At 30.4% G+C, this 14,812-nt stretch overlaps 1 protein-coding gene across 1 annotated transcript; it reads left to right on the forward strand.

Moving 5' to 3' along the window:
- Window positions 1-251: 251 nt before the first annotated feature.
- On the forward strand, window positions 252-14,425 carry LOC143047284 (uncharacterized). Its single transcript, XM_076220324.1, has 7 exons — window positions 252-353; window positions 2,156-2,482; window positions 3,840-3,885; window positions 5,080-5,171; window positions 5,996-6,085; window positions 10,177-10,293; window positions 13,418-14,425. Exons 1-7 carry the CDS (start codon window positions 293-295, stop codon window positions 13,483-13,485), a joined length of 801 nt encoding a protein of 266 aa, XP_076076439.1. The 5' UTR covers window positions 252-292; the 3' UTR covers window positions 13,486-14,425.
- The last annotated feature ends 387 nt before the right edge of the window (window positions 14,426-14,812 follow it).

Here is a 14,812-nt window from a genome sequence, read left to right on the forward strand (position 1 = left end):
TTAGACAAAATCCGATGAGAATAACAAATATAACATCAAAACCAAATACATGAATTTGGGATAGAAAAGTACCGTGACACATTTTATAGTAATGTGAATCAATGTATTGACAAAAACGTATCCGAATAGTTATTTATAGTTAAAGGAATGCTACTGTGACAATAGTATGACCTTTAAACAAATGAGTGATCAATTATTATAATTTGTTAAAGGTAGACTGGGACACTGTTTGTCCAACCCCATGACTTGGGAACAGCGTATACTGAAAAGTATTTGGATAAACATTATAGAAATGAGCATATTACAGACATGCACCTTTTTTGGTGTTAACTGTATCATATTTCAGGTTTATGGTAAGTACAACAAACAATACGAAAACCGGGAACAGTAATATCAAACCCGTTTTGCACAATCAAACAATAGGGTGTATACCCTTCGATTACTTAAAGCAAGTCAATTCCAAGGATTAAATGAGAGGTTTATTCAACTTTTGTAAAGGGGAATGTTTAGTGATTATTTTTAACTGCAAAGGTGTACGTCTTGAAATAATGGAATGTTTTTTTATCTTAAATTTGTACTTTCAGTTTTAAAAATATTGGCTTGAAAATCACAGGTCCTATATTACTATACTATTACATTATAATTTTGATATTGTCATTGTTTACACTGAATAATCTGTTATACAATCATGGTTGAAGCAGTTTTAGAATTAATAATTTTATATCAAAATTCTGACATGTATAAGGAGAGCTAAATTTTTCATGATAAAAAAAAAAGGTGGAAGATAAAAATAACATGGTTAAGATGAAGTGATATACAATCTGTTCTATCATATGTTTTTACTGCCAGATACTTATTGCAATGTTTAAACTTGTCTACGACATTTAAACATTATCATAAATGGGAATTCTTACGTACTGTTGATAGCCTGGAGCCGGGATGATTTTCAGTCAATGTACTGGTTGTTATTTATTTTCATCATCGTATTGAGAGAACATCTTGAAAATGTAGTTTCAATGTTATTATAAATTGAAATTATGACTCGTAAGAAGAAAAATGAGGGGATTAATATGTCACAGGGAAAGTATTATTTGATATTCTACCATGGAAAACGTTTGTTTGTAAAGATATTATAACATTATATCTTTCCAGTGGCATTTGAACCCCCTTTTAACCAGTACTATATCTTTCTAGTGGTATTTTGACACCGTGTATTAAAAATTTCAATGTATTAGTGTTTCAAGGGGAGATGAGTATAGACCCCTGAATTTTCCATTATAAAACCGAACATCTTCTTATATGCATATGAAAAAAATCGATCACGGTCTCGATAAAAAAAAAAACTTTTAAAATATACAGTCGTTGGACAAAAGTGAGTTCCAAACTCAAAACATGTCCTGTCATTTCAACTAAAATCAATATTTTTCAAAAAATTATTACCAAATAAATCTATGAACGATTTTTATAAAATATATATATAATAAGATGCAGAAATGTCAGAAGTTTTATTGTTTATTTGGCCATGATATTATTCATTCTTATTTTAAATTTCTGATGAGGTGAACACAAAGAAAAATAATTCTTGAAAAGTTTGCTATGCATTCTAACTAAATTAAAATCGTAAAAAATTACATTTGTGTTTAACGCAATAGCTAATGGAAATGAAACTCATCAAAATTTTTGCCAAATAAACAATGCAACTTCAGACATTTCTGCATCTAATGGTATCTATCTTATAAAAATCGCTAATGGATTTACTTTGTAATTATGTTTTGAAAAAAAATCGATTTTTGTTGAAATGATAGGACATTTTTTGAGTGGGAACTCACTTTTGTCATACGACTGTACACATAATAAATAGGTTTCATATATGAAACAATATAAATACGATATTGAATAATAAAAAAAAAAGGTTGAGGTGTTAACAATGTCAAAAAGAAAACAATAATATTTGAGAAAACGGCGTTAGATATACACAGGTAAATTAAATACAACAATTGTTAGGAGTATGAAAATACTTTTACAAAAAAGATAAAGTGAGATGCCGAAATAAAAGTATCGATAAGCATACGGTCGTTTAGATTCAACCTTAAACATTGCCCGTATATGTTTATTGAAAATAGATAGGATCTGTCTTTTGATTATTATTTTGCAGTTATACAAGGAGAACCTGACTGGATTGTTAATGAAAGAGTGTCAGGTTATGGAGAACATTTGACATTATTTTGTTTGATTGATGATTGCTGCACTCAAGAAGCAGGATGGGTTAAATATGATCCTGATTACGAAACAATTTATTTAGATGTGCGAAACTCTAAATATTACACGTCTACAGACAAGTATGCTGCAACAACCAATAGTACGGGATTCAGTTTAACTATAAAAAATATACAAAAAGAAGACATAAACATAGAGTATGCATGTGTATATGGTTTTGATAAAAGTCGAAAAAAAGTTCTTCTCCAGTCAGATGTTTTCAGAGGTAAATATTGAAATAACATTTGATAAATATTTTTCGCTAGAAGCGTTTTTCTGTATTTATCTAACCATACTTTCTAATCAATAATGGTCAGTTAGAGCCTATTTTGGGAAAACAACAATTGATATTTGATAAGTAGATGTGGTATGTGCGTCAATGAGACAAGGTACAGAAAAGAAAAACCATAATAATGGTGATATCCATGTGACGTGGCTCTGTACTGATGCATCCCATCATTGTGTTATTGTTCTATAGTTTTTATGTAATCTTTCATTTTTGCTTATGTGCTTTGTCCGTGTGATTTTTTGTGTTTCTTTGATACGTATTGCGAAGCTCTGTACTTAAACATCCATCCATTGTGTTATTGTTGTATCATACTATTTGTATTCGTGTCTTTCATAGTTTGCGAATGCTTTGTCTATATGTCCTTTTGTGTTTCTTTAATACATAACGGCGTGGCTCTTTTGTTTTAAAAGAAATTCATAATAAACATAAAGACAAGCGCGTGAAGAACAAGGGAAACTTATAATTTACATTCTGCAAAGGATAGCCTAAAAGAACCCTAGACAATATTGTTTTCATATTGTGAATGACACAACTATGTTACAAATGTATATCTCTACCTGTGTGACATTTATATTCCGATCAACTGATGTACTTCAAGCGCGTGATTCTACATCAGAGTTAATGTTAATCTATTCGGTTCAATACTAAAAATCTTGCCATCCTTTATGGGTGGATTTAACGCACCTAAATAAAAATCTAACAAAAAAAAAGCAATGAATAGGGTGGTTAATTTTGATAGATTACATTGATGTGTTTGAGTTTTAGATTTTGCCATTTGATTAGGGACTTTCCTTTTTGAATTTTCCTCGGAGTTTAGTACTTATGTGATTTTGCTATTTAGTATTCAAAGTAATTGCTAATTTTGAATTGATTTAATATTGTTTTCTGTCCATCAAGATGATTATGGTAAAACGTAGAATCACAAAAATATTGAACTCAGAGGAAAATCCAATCGGAAAGTCCATGATCACATGACAAAATCAAATGACAAATCACAACAAAAAAGAATGGATGAGAACTGAAATATTCCTGACGTGGTACAGGCATTTTCAAATGTAGAAAATGGTGGATTAAACCTGGTTTTAAAGCGCTAAATCTCTCACTTTGATGACAGTCTCATCAATTCCTGTTATATTTACAATGATGCGTGAACGTAATAGAAGTCAGATAGTAGTATAAAATCTTTGATTAGAACCTCAATTAGAAAAAAAAGAAGAGGTTAGTGGTATGAATGTAGTTGAAACAGTACAAGATATCCATTATGTAGTCAACATATTGTTCTTTTTAATTCAAGATGAGGAAACAAGATCTGGATCTGAATTACCGATAGCTGGAATAGTGTAAGCATGACATTTATTTCGTTGGCGATATAGTCTCAAGTATTACAAGAACACTGTGCAGATAATAAAATCAATCATAAAACACAAACACAGAACATATATTTAAACATAAAAAGAAGCATAGAAAATTACATAAAGACACTGAACACCAACATGAGAACTATGTTGTTTATGATACAATATTCAAAATTAGCAAAGTATTCATTTAAAAGCGTTCTGACAGTAATGGTAAAAAATTATCTCAAAATTGGAAAAAAAACAATACTATAGATACCCGCAATATACTGTTACAATATACATATCTAAGAATTTTGTAAAATCGTTTGTTTTTTTTTTTTTGTATCCCTCACACATTTTCCCAACATTTAAGCTGATGACACTGAGCGGATTGGTAATAAAAGTTTACAATTTTATTACTAAAAAATGCTTGTTTGCACGTACACAATTTTGTTCACAGAATTTAGTTTGATTATAATATTTTTTTACAATTCATTGATATTTCCAATATTATCTTATTGTTAACCATTCCCGAACGTGATTTCAACAAAACTGAAACATCAGAAGAATACTTCCTTAATTTGATAGTTCAATAGAAGGAGATCGCACTTTTAAACATCTATTTAAAAGATCAACAAGACATACAAATAGCCAGCATGACTTAGAATTGAATAAAGGTGTGAAACTGTTCTTGTTATCTTGGAATGAAAAATAGTACTTTGTACTGCAAAACTATTGGAAGGTCAAGATCTATCAAACCATCAAAGTTATCAGTTGATATCTAATTGGTTTTTCTAATTGCTTTGAAACTGTTTAATCTTTAGCATTTTCTTTTTATCATGTGCACATAATATTTTAAAAACGAAAATTGTGAGAGAGAAAAAGTGTAAAGCAATATTCAGTTACTAATTTTAGTCTAAAAAAAATCAAACAATAGAAACTTTACACAGGGCTGTACAATTACATGAAGCCCTAATTTTTTGGAAAATCTTGATTTGCTTAGCTTGCTCGAAGGATTGAAGGACCATCGATGGCTGATGTCACATGTGTAACAAATATACACTGACAAAAGAACTGGTCCAAAATCAATTTTTAATGGTGTGTATTGTTGTATATATTCGAGGTATATTCTTTTTCCACCTTCATCATGTGCATAACTGTATGTAACATTTTAATTATTCGATCTGTATTTTGCAGAATTGGATCATTGATGGGTTTTGTAATTATACTTATAGCCGCTGTAGTATTTTTACTGAAACTTAAACAAAACAGGCGTAGAAAAAAAAGATGTAAGTATTTGAAATTAAATTTCTGTATGAAATCTAGTATCGAATATGATATAAAACGAATGAAGGCATTGTTATTGTACATGTTATAGCTGTTCAAATTTCAATGATTGTGTGTATTGTTTTATTTGTTTTGATTTAGTGTTATGTGATACTTGTAGTTAAACTATATATTTATGATTATCAAAATGAAATTAACCAGTAAAACCAGACGAAATATTTCCGCGTGTGCGTCTTGTCTTGTGCATCAATTTACCTTTTTTATGCATTTTATGCATTTTATGTATTTGTGTATATATTAAGCAAATTGGACGTAATTCTGACGTTTCTTTTTCTTTTTATTCCTCAACTATCACAGATTTACATATATTATTAAATAGTTGCAGACTTAACAATACAAAATCACGATTTGCAAGAAAAATTTATTAGAAAATGGAAATAAGTGGAAAATTTACCAATCGATAATACAAAGTAAAGAGTGAATCAAATAGCCTATTTATACATTTATAAATTTTGGATATTTACGACACATCTTATTTGGAGTATGTGATAAACATAATTTATCTTCTATGTGATAAAAACAATTTGTGTAATGTAAAGTTTTCGAGCATCAAGTTTTCAGACGGCTGTAGGTCACTTATATTTGATATATTTGCAAGTGTTTCAACATGTCTATATATCTGGGGACATCTGATGTTGACAAAATGTTGGCATGTTGTTGGTTGCTTCTTATTTGCCAATGTTTGGTATTTGTGGTGATAACTGTTAATCTGATACAATAAGCAATACGTCAAATGCAGATGCAGATATATTTAAACCTTTTGCAGATTCATCTCAAAACGATGATGGTGTATGTGTAAATCTTGAAAAAGAAAACAAGGAAAAGAAACTTGCACATCAGACTACAAATATAACAGGTAATTTATACCTATTGACGAAGAAGTCGCTTGTTGGATTTGAACGTGTATTTGTTAATATTTTTAACATGTTACAATTGAGATTATTTAATGTTAAAAATTGCACGATACCTATTTAGAATCTTCCAAATCGAAAATATGTTGAATGAAGGGCGTCTTAACAAATTAAGCTGTTTACTTCTGATCTTTGTTATTTCGTTCCGTTGTCATTTTGTACAGACAAAATTACGTATTCGCACCAACCTCGAACGAAACCCTTTTGACTGAAACAGTAATTTTGTTATATATTGCCGGATGACTAACATAACAGTAGGAAAATAGGAATATGTGGTTTGATTACTTACGAGGACACTATCCATCACAGTCAGAATGACGTGAACGTTAGCATCAATAGGTTTGCCTTTCGGCCTTTTACGATCATGAAAACCGACAGTACAGTCAGTACAAAATCGAAATAATAAATCATGACCAAAAGAATAAACAAAAATACAAAAGAAAAAATATGGAACACAACAACCTACAAAAATCAATATATAACAGGTTCAGACTTATGGCAGACACATAGTAATGTTTGTGAACCCTCAACAATTTACCTTACCTGGGACATTGGTGTAACAGTACAACATCTGATCTGCTTGTTAATATAGGTTTTTTTTCAAAGCTAATTATATTTACCATTTTATTTCATCAAATATCACAATGGTCATATATTATTTAGCATTGTTATTTTCAATTTGATTTACATTTACATCAAATCTATCATGATCAAAAAATGGTTATTTAAAAGTAGATAACTGAATTGTATTTTAATCTCCAATGGCATCATTTTTTTATTTGATTGCCACAAATTAATTTTCCTTAACTAACGCGTCGCCAGTAAGCTTAATTTGCGACCATCAAATCACCAATTGATTCCGTCGGAGCTTAAAATACAAGGTTATTATCTCCATTCTAATGCGAAGTCAAATCATACATTAAGTACATTGCATTGGCTGTGAGTGTTTTCATAGCATCAAATGTGAATTAATGCCATGAAAATTGCTGACGTTATCCAATCAAAAGGAACATTACAAACAATGGTGCACTAGCATCAATATTTGGTCCTTCTGATGAATAATTGATTAACCAGATTTCCCTCAACGAAACTAAGAAAAAAACTTGATCTCCTTTGAACTGAACATTACATCATGAGATTAGTGTTGTTTAGATATCAATAAAGGTGTAAAACCTTCAAGACATTTTACCAAGCTTTGACTGAAGATTTTTCAAGATGTAGATAGTGCGTTTTGAGAAAATAAAATGATTTCCTAAATAGTAAATAGACTGTCCTTATAATTATTAACAGCTGTTATTGTGTTGTTTTTTTTTTTAAATTATTCAAATGTGACACAAGCTAAAATAGAAATTCCCTGAAAAAGATAACCATGTTGGTTTATATTGGCTTACAATTTGTTTAGAGGTCAATATCATGAATATGGTTTGGAAGTACATACGAATAATAACATTATTGGTACCAATTTTCTGCACAGATGCGCATTTCGACAAAACATGTCTCTTCAGTGATGCTCGTGGCCAAAATATGTAAAATCCAACATATTTAGTCTTTCATGTGGAACAGAATTGTTTATGCTATAGTACTAAACGAAAAGTACAAATACATTAAAATAGTTAGGTTGCAAAATGAGCATAATTAATAAAAACATTTTGTCGGGTCTGATGTAAAAAGTAAAATCACAAAAATACTGAACTCAGAGGAAAATCATTTTGGGAAGTCCATAATCACATGGCAAAATCAAATAACAAAACACATAAAAAAACGAATGGACAAGAACTGTCATATTCCTGACGTGGTACAGGCATTTTCAAATGTAGAAAATGGTGGATTAAACCTGGTTTTATAGCGCTAACCCTCTCACTTTGATGACAGTCTCATTTTATATCATTTACCATAATTGCAACAACTACGGTCTGTAATAGTATAAAATATATAGTATATAATATAACAGTCAAATAGATATCACCCCTTAGTTTTAAGTTAATCAATATTTGTTCAATAGAGTTGGTTTTTGAAGCTGCACAGCGCCACTTGTAGAACAAACGCATGGCATCAAATCATTGGTCTGTCTAAGCATCCAATCTTACAACCCCTGTCTACTTGTTGTCCGACATAAGAAATTTTTATCAAAAGTTATATCCGTAATGCCTTGCTAAAATATAAAGATCAGCACTGAAAAATTTTCTGTTTATTGTAATTTACTTACTGACGTTGTATCTATACGGATTTGTGGTTGGAAAACTGTGCTAAGACTCAGTTTCCATTCCATGAAAAACAAAGCTGAGAGAAATGTTAGAGAAGAAATAATACCCGATAAAATATCATCAACCGCGGCACAGCCAAGATTAGCGATGTTTTTGGTGTTAAAAATAATTTATTGTGAAAATAATTACAAAAACACTACAAATATGACAATTTTTAAATGATTCGAAAACAAGTAAGTTCCTCTCTTATCTGATTTAAGAATTGAATGCTCCTTTTGTAATTCTATTGGGAAGTGAAAGCGTTGATTCAAGTGCATTGTGTATGAAGCGCTTCCGCTTTCTAAAACTTTGCACAAGGTTAACGCTTTTACGACCCGATAACTTACTAAAAGAGGTGTTCATTATCTATAAATACATTTTTTGCGAGGATCATGAAAACACTACTTCGATCAAGATTTTCTTTTTTCACCTGTGCATGTAATGTAAAAGCTCATGTAATCGTGATTGAAGTAATTCCAAAATTGCTATTTCTTTTTATTCCTCTATAATTTCAGAAATAATTATTTCATTCCGTGCTCTATTCTCATTTTAACATTGGTAGGCATTATATTTGTCAATATCTTAATACCGAGCGTAAGCGAGTTGTTAAACGTTGACAAATATAATGCCTACCCATGTTTAAATGAGCATAGAGCATTGCATGATAGAATTAGTTTGATCCTAAAAGGAAAATTTAGATCTTTTGTACTTCAAAGCGGACCTATATAAGACGCTTGCTCGAAAGGCAGACATTCTGATTTAGTGAACCAATAAAGTGATAGAAAATCAAAGTTTAACGATACAAATGAAGGGATACATTTAAACTTATTTTTAGAATGATTCTATTTTATTTAACTACCAAGCACCACCATCAAAAATGTCCATTTTGATCTCTGGCGTTGCTCAAAGTTCTACTGACGTTTCAATTTCAATTGTGACATCAATCACCTGCAGCCCATGTTTTATTGGAATTACAAAATTGCTTTGTATCTAGAGCATAAGAAGAACTTCAGAATGTAGATTTACATATTATTCAAATAGTTGCAGACTTATCAATACAAAATCACGATTTGCAAGAAAAATTTATAAGAAAAACGAAATAAGTGGAAGATTTTGTAAACTACAATACAAATTAAAGAGTGAAACAAATAGCTAGGTCATACATTTATACATTTTGGATTCCTGCGACACAACTTGTTGGGACCTTATTTTTTGTTGTTAATTTGAGTATGTAGCAGTCAACGCTAATGTCTTTTATATATATATCTATATTCTTCTATATGATAAAAAACCAAAATGATGTACAAAGAGGTTAAAAACAAATGACAGCTAGTAATTTGGTAGCACAACTGGTTATTTCCATTTGTTCATTTGTCGTTGGCATCATTTTCTTGGTAATTTGGTAAATGTTAAGTTCTTCGAGCTTAAATTTTGCAGACGGAAGTAGGTCACCTATATTTGGTATATTTGCAAGTGTTTGTACATTTTTGTATATCTGGGTTCATCCGACATAATGTTTTGTTTTATGTTTTTTTGTCAATGTTTGTTATTTGTGGTTATAACTGATTATCTGATACAATAAGCAATACGTTAAATGTCTTTGCTGTATGGTATGTTTGTCTGGCAGACTTCGTGTGACAATTATCTACCTCATTTACATAATAAGTTTATATGATACTTTAATTAAAACTTCCCTTCAGATGTTCAATATTAATTCAATCATGATCAGTAAACATGCGAGACATTACAGCGTGTGTAATCTTTTGTTTTGTTTTATTTCTAAACTTACGCAGATGCAGATATTCTAAAAACTTATGAAGATTCACCTAAAAACGATCATGATGTATGTGTAAATCTTTTAAAAGAGAAAGAGGGAAGGAAACGTGCACACCAGACTACAAATCTAACAGGTAACTTACTCCTATTTTCCTAAAACCACTTGGTGAATTTAAACGAATATTTGTTCATAATTTTAGCATGTTACAATTGAGATTGTGTCATTTTTAAAATTTCACGATACCTATTTAGAATCTCCCAACTGAAAAATGTGTTGAATGAAGAGCGTCCGAACAAATTAAGCTGTTTAGTTCTGACCATTACTATTTCGTTCTGTTGTCATTTTGTACAAACAAAATTACTTATTCGTACCAGAAAATTGCTATTTTTAAACTCAAACAATGACCTTTTAAACCGAAACATTAATTTTGTGAAATATTGCCAGATGAATAACATTACAATATAAAAATCGGGTAAAGTGGTATGATTACCAACGAGGACGCTAGTCAGACTGACATGAGTGTTAGCATCAATAGGTTGCTTTTCGGCCGTTTACTATAATATTAAACCCACAGTACAGTCAGCTATCAATTACCCCAACATTACAAATGAGAAACAATTCAAACCAGAAAATCAAAAACATAAAGCATGACAAAAATGATAAACGAAAAGAATATATGACAAACAGCAACCAACAAAATCCACTATAATACAGGCTCTGACTTGTGGCACTTCCCCTTATAACCTTGGACATTTGTGTAACAGTTCAACGTATGTTGAGTCTGTCTCAACCATGTGAAAAGAGCGTGACTTATAATTTTATCACGAAAAACAAAGTACTATTAAAAAAGGCAAATAAATAGTTATCAAAAGTACCAGGATTATAATTTTATACGCCAGACGCGCGTTTCGTCTACACAAGACTCATCAGTGACGCTCATATCAAAATAGTTAAAAAAGCCAAATAAATACAAAGTTGAAGAGCATTGAGGACCCAAAATTCCAAAAAGTTGTGCCAAATACGGCGAAGGTAATCTACTCCTGGGGTAAGAAAATCCTTAGTTTTTCGAAAAATTCAAAGTTTTGTAAACAGAAAATTTATAAAAATGACCATATAATTGATATTCATGTCAACACCGAAGTGCTGACTACTGGGCTGGTGATACCCTCGGGGATGAAACGTCCACCAGCAGTGGCACCAACGATGCAATGAGACTTTATAAGTACCGGTATAAGAGTACTGGCAGTTAATTTTATCTTTTTTTCAAATCCTATTACAATCAGCATTTCATTTCATCAAAAACCACAATGACGCAGAAATTTACAACTATACGGCCTTCAACAATTAGCAAAGCCAATACCAATATTGACAATATGTTTTTGTGCAAACAATATATAATCGTGAAAATAATAACATAAAAATCACAAATATGACAGTTTTACTGTGATTGGAAAACAAAATTAGTTTTCATTGTATAAATTCCCTCTCCTAGATGATTTAAGAATTAAATGCTCCTTTTTTGTAAATTTTTTCAGAGTTAAATCGTTGACCGAAGTACATTTTGTATGAAGCGCTTCCGCTGTCTTAAAATGTGAGCCTGGTCAACGATTTAACGACCCCATAAAATTACTTAAAGAAGCATTCAATACTTATAATTACATTTTTTACCGACATTTTAAACACTATTTCTATAAAGTTTTTCTTTTTTCACCTGTACACGTTATGTTGAAACTCGTGTCATCTTTAGTGTTACATTCCATTTTGAAAATGTAGGTTAATTTCAGAATGAGTCGAGAACGTCTATATGATGCGACTTCAAATTCTTAACGGCTGTTTACTAATTAATATCTTGCATGTTTTTATTTCAAGATTGCATATTGCAGGAATCTGTTGTTCTTTTAGAATGCATAAATCTTTTTCCATATTTGTGTTGGTTCTTTGTTATTGTGAAATACAATTTCGTACATTATCGACAGGAAGAAAACACTTAGTGCAACACTTTTCTAACTAAAAACTCACTAGCAACAGTGTTGCATACTTCTTTCCATGTCAATATAAATCCACTAACAGGATCAGGAAATGGTTTTATATCCCATACGATCATGCCCCTATTCATTTCGAAGTTCGTGTTGCTTAGTCTTTCAAGTTTATATGACAAGTTCAAACAAACACGACAGAAATATCAACCTTAACGTCCTCAAACCATAAAGCGGGTTATTTTCGCGGGGTGTTGATTTTCACTGATAGAAAAGAACCGCCAAAATAAATTGCGCAAATTTAAAGGAGAATACGCAAAGGTTTTGATAAAAGTTTTAGAATCCGCCAAAATAATAACAGCCAAAATATTTCGTATATCTTTTTCATAGAAAATCGCGACATTTTTACTTTACGCTTTAGAGTAGGTTTACTTCTAAAGTAAAAAAAAAAACACTCTCGCTTAATCAGAACGGAGTTATAAGGATTTTTAATTTTCTTTTGTTATCAAAAAGTAAAATCACAAAAATACTGAACTTAGAGGAAAATCAATTCGGAAAGTCTATAACCACATTCTATAATTGATTATATTATGGGTTTTGATTGTAAATCTATAATGAATAATATAACAAAATAATATTCCTAAAGAATATTGTTAATGCGAATGTTGTAAAATGTGTGTTCTTGAAAATTAATACCTTTTTGTTCTTGTTTGTCCAGCTTATAGATCTGTACGAACACAATTTTTACCGTAGTATTATTGTTCTTGGTCTAATGATCGAAAACTATTAAATATACTACAAACTTCAATAAGTCTCTTACGATCAAATTATGTAATTATGTAAAATCTGCTTGGAATATTCGATCTAATATAGTCTCATAACTTTATATGTCATGTCATTGTATTATACTATTGTTCTCTGCTGTCTATTCATGTTTTATATTATGTAATATATGTTGTTATTTTTTGCCATAGCATGCTATGCTACTGTCATAAAGATTCATTCATGCATTTAAAGGATTTGGTAAGAATCATTCGAAACTGTTATAGAATTCAGGAATACATACATTACTTTTTAGACGCATGTCTATGGTTGGAGAATTGAACTTTTCTTCTAGCAGTATTTTAGTTGCCTTGTCGTATATTTCCTGACACATTCACGTAAAACTATATGTGTATTAGTAGTTTAAAAGCGTTCTTACTAAGAGAAATGTGTTTGAAAGGCGTAGAATTCTTATAGAATATATTGGTCTCATATGAATTTTCATTATTTGACTTTAAGATTGTGGAGCAGACATTATTATGGTACACCCAGGTGACGAAAACAAAATGACAGAGTGGAAGCCTTAATTAAATCAATTATTAGAAGAAATGGGTTACAGTAAGATCATTATCAAGTTGTTTGAGGAAGTTTTTTCAAACAGTGCTTGCATAGTGTCATTTCAATTTTGTCTTTATCTCTAAGAAAGTTATGACATCAAAAATAAGAAGATTTGGATTTAATGAATTATGGATGCTTTTGAGAAACAAGAAACCAACAAAAGAATTAAGATAGTAAGTAATTGTGAATTCAACAAAATTGCCCGATTAACGATATATGTCGGTAGAACCAGAGGATGTATGTTTAGACTAGTATGATTATTATTATAAATATAAGGATGAAATTACAAATTACAAAAAACTTATGAAGATTTTCTACGAGAAGCACATATATATTTTTTTAGATTTTGACTTCTGATGAACGACACAATTATATTTATACTTGACATATGAATGTCGTATTACTGTTTATTTAAACGATCCTCTGCTGTGGAACATTTTCAATTCAGAAATCAAAAGTGCTACCAAAGCTTAGATAAATTGTGTCATTTTGTGTTATAAAAAAACCCACACACAATATTTCCAATATCATAACTAGCAGACAAGAAATACCGCGTTAGTTGAGAAAAAATAAACTGATGACATTTTTGCAAAATCATTCCAAAAAATATTCTCTCATCCTACTCGCACTCCTGAATAAAATAAAAACGTATCTGCAAAAATTAATCACTCTCACTCCTACGTTTTTATCTCAACTTATTTTTTTATAAAAAGGACTAAATGCATTCTTTTAAAATCGTCCTGACATGAATTTGTTTTTTTTTTATATATTTTGTTTATTGAGTGGTGTTAATTTGTATCTTTCAAAAGGTTTGACTTCTTTGTGCTGCACCATTGGGACTTGGACAAGATGATTTTTTATCTTGAGGTCGATGGTTTAAAGAAGTTATTGAAAGACCGAATTTTTGGCAATATTGATTTTGGACTTGATCAGTCACATGATGTGCATAGGCTAATTTTGGGTAAATTATGTGTAATGTCATTTTCAACCATTTTGGATTGAATGAAGTTTTAGAAAAAACAAATGTTTATGAATCCTATTCCCACTTTGATTGGCTAATGTCCCTTGAGACCATAGCAACATCTATTGATTTTGAAGTCACAAAAGTCAAATGTCAAATAGCCAGTATATTCAACAAATAATAGGGTTTCTTGATTATACCGTTTGAACAATATTTAAAACTGTCTTCAAATTAAAACGTTTGAACATTTTTGGGAATTATATGTTTTTTTTTTTTTCATTTTTTGGTTTACGATGAACGTAATACTAATCCATGTTGTACGTTGGTGCAAGAGA

The sequence above is a fragment of the Mytilus galloprovincialis genome, chromosome 10, assembly GCF_965363235.1.
Source record: "Mytilus galloprovincialis chromosome 10, xbMytGall1.hap1.1, whole genome shotgun sequence".
Classification (NCBI taxonomy): Eukaryota; Metazoa; Mollusca; class Bivalvia; order Mytilida; family Mytilidae; genus Mytilus; species Mytilus galloprovincialis.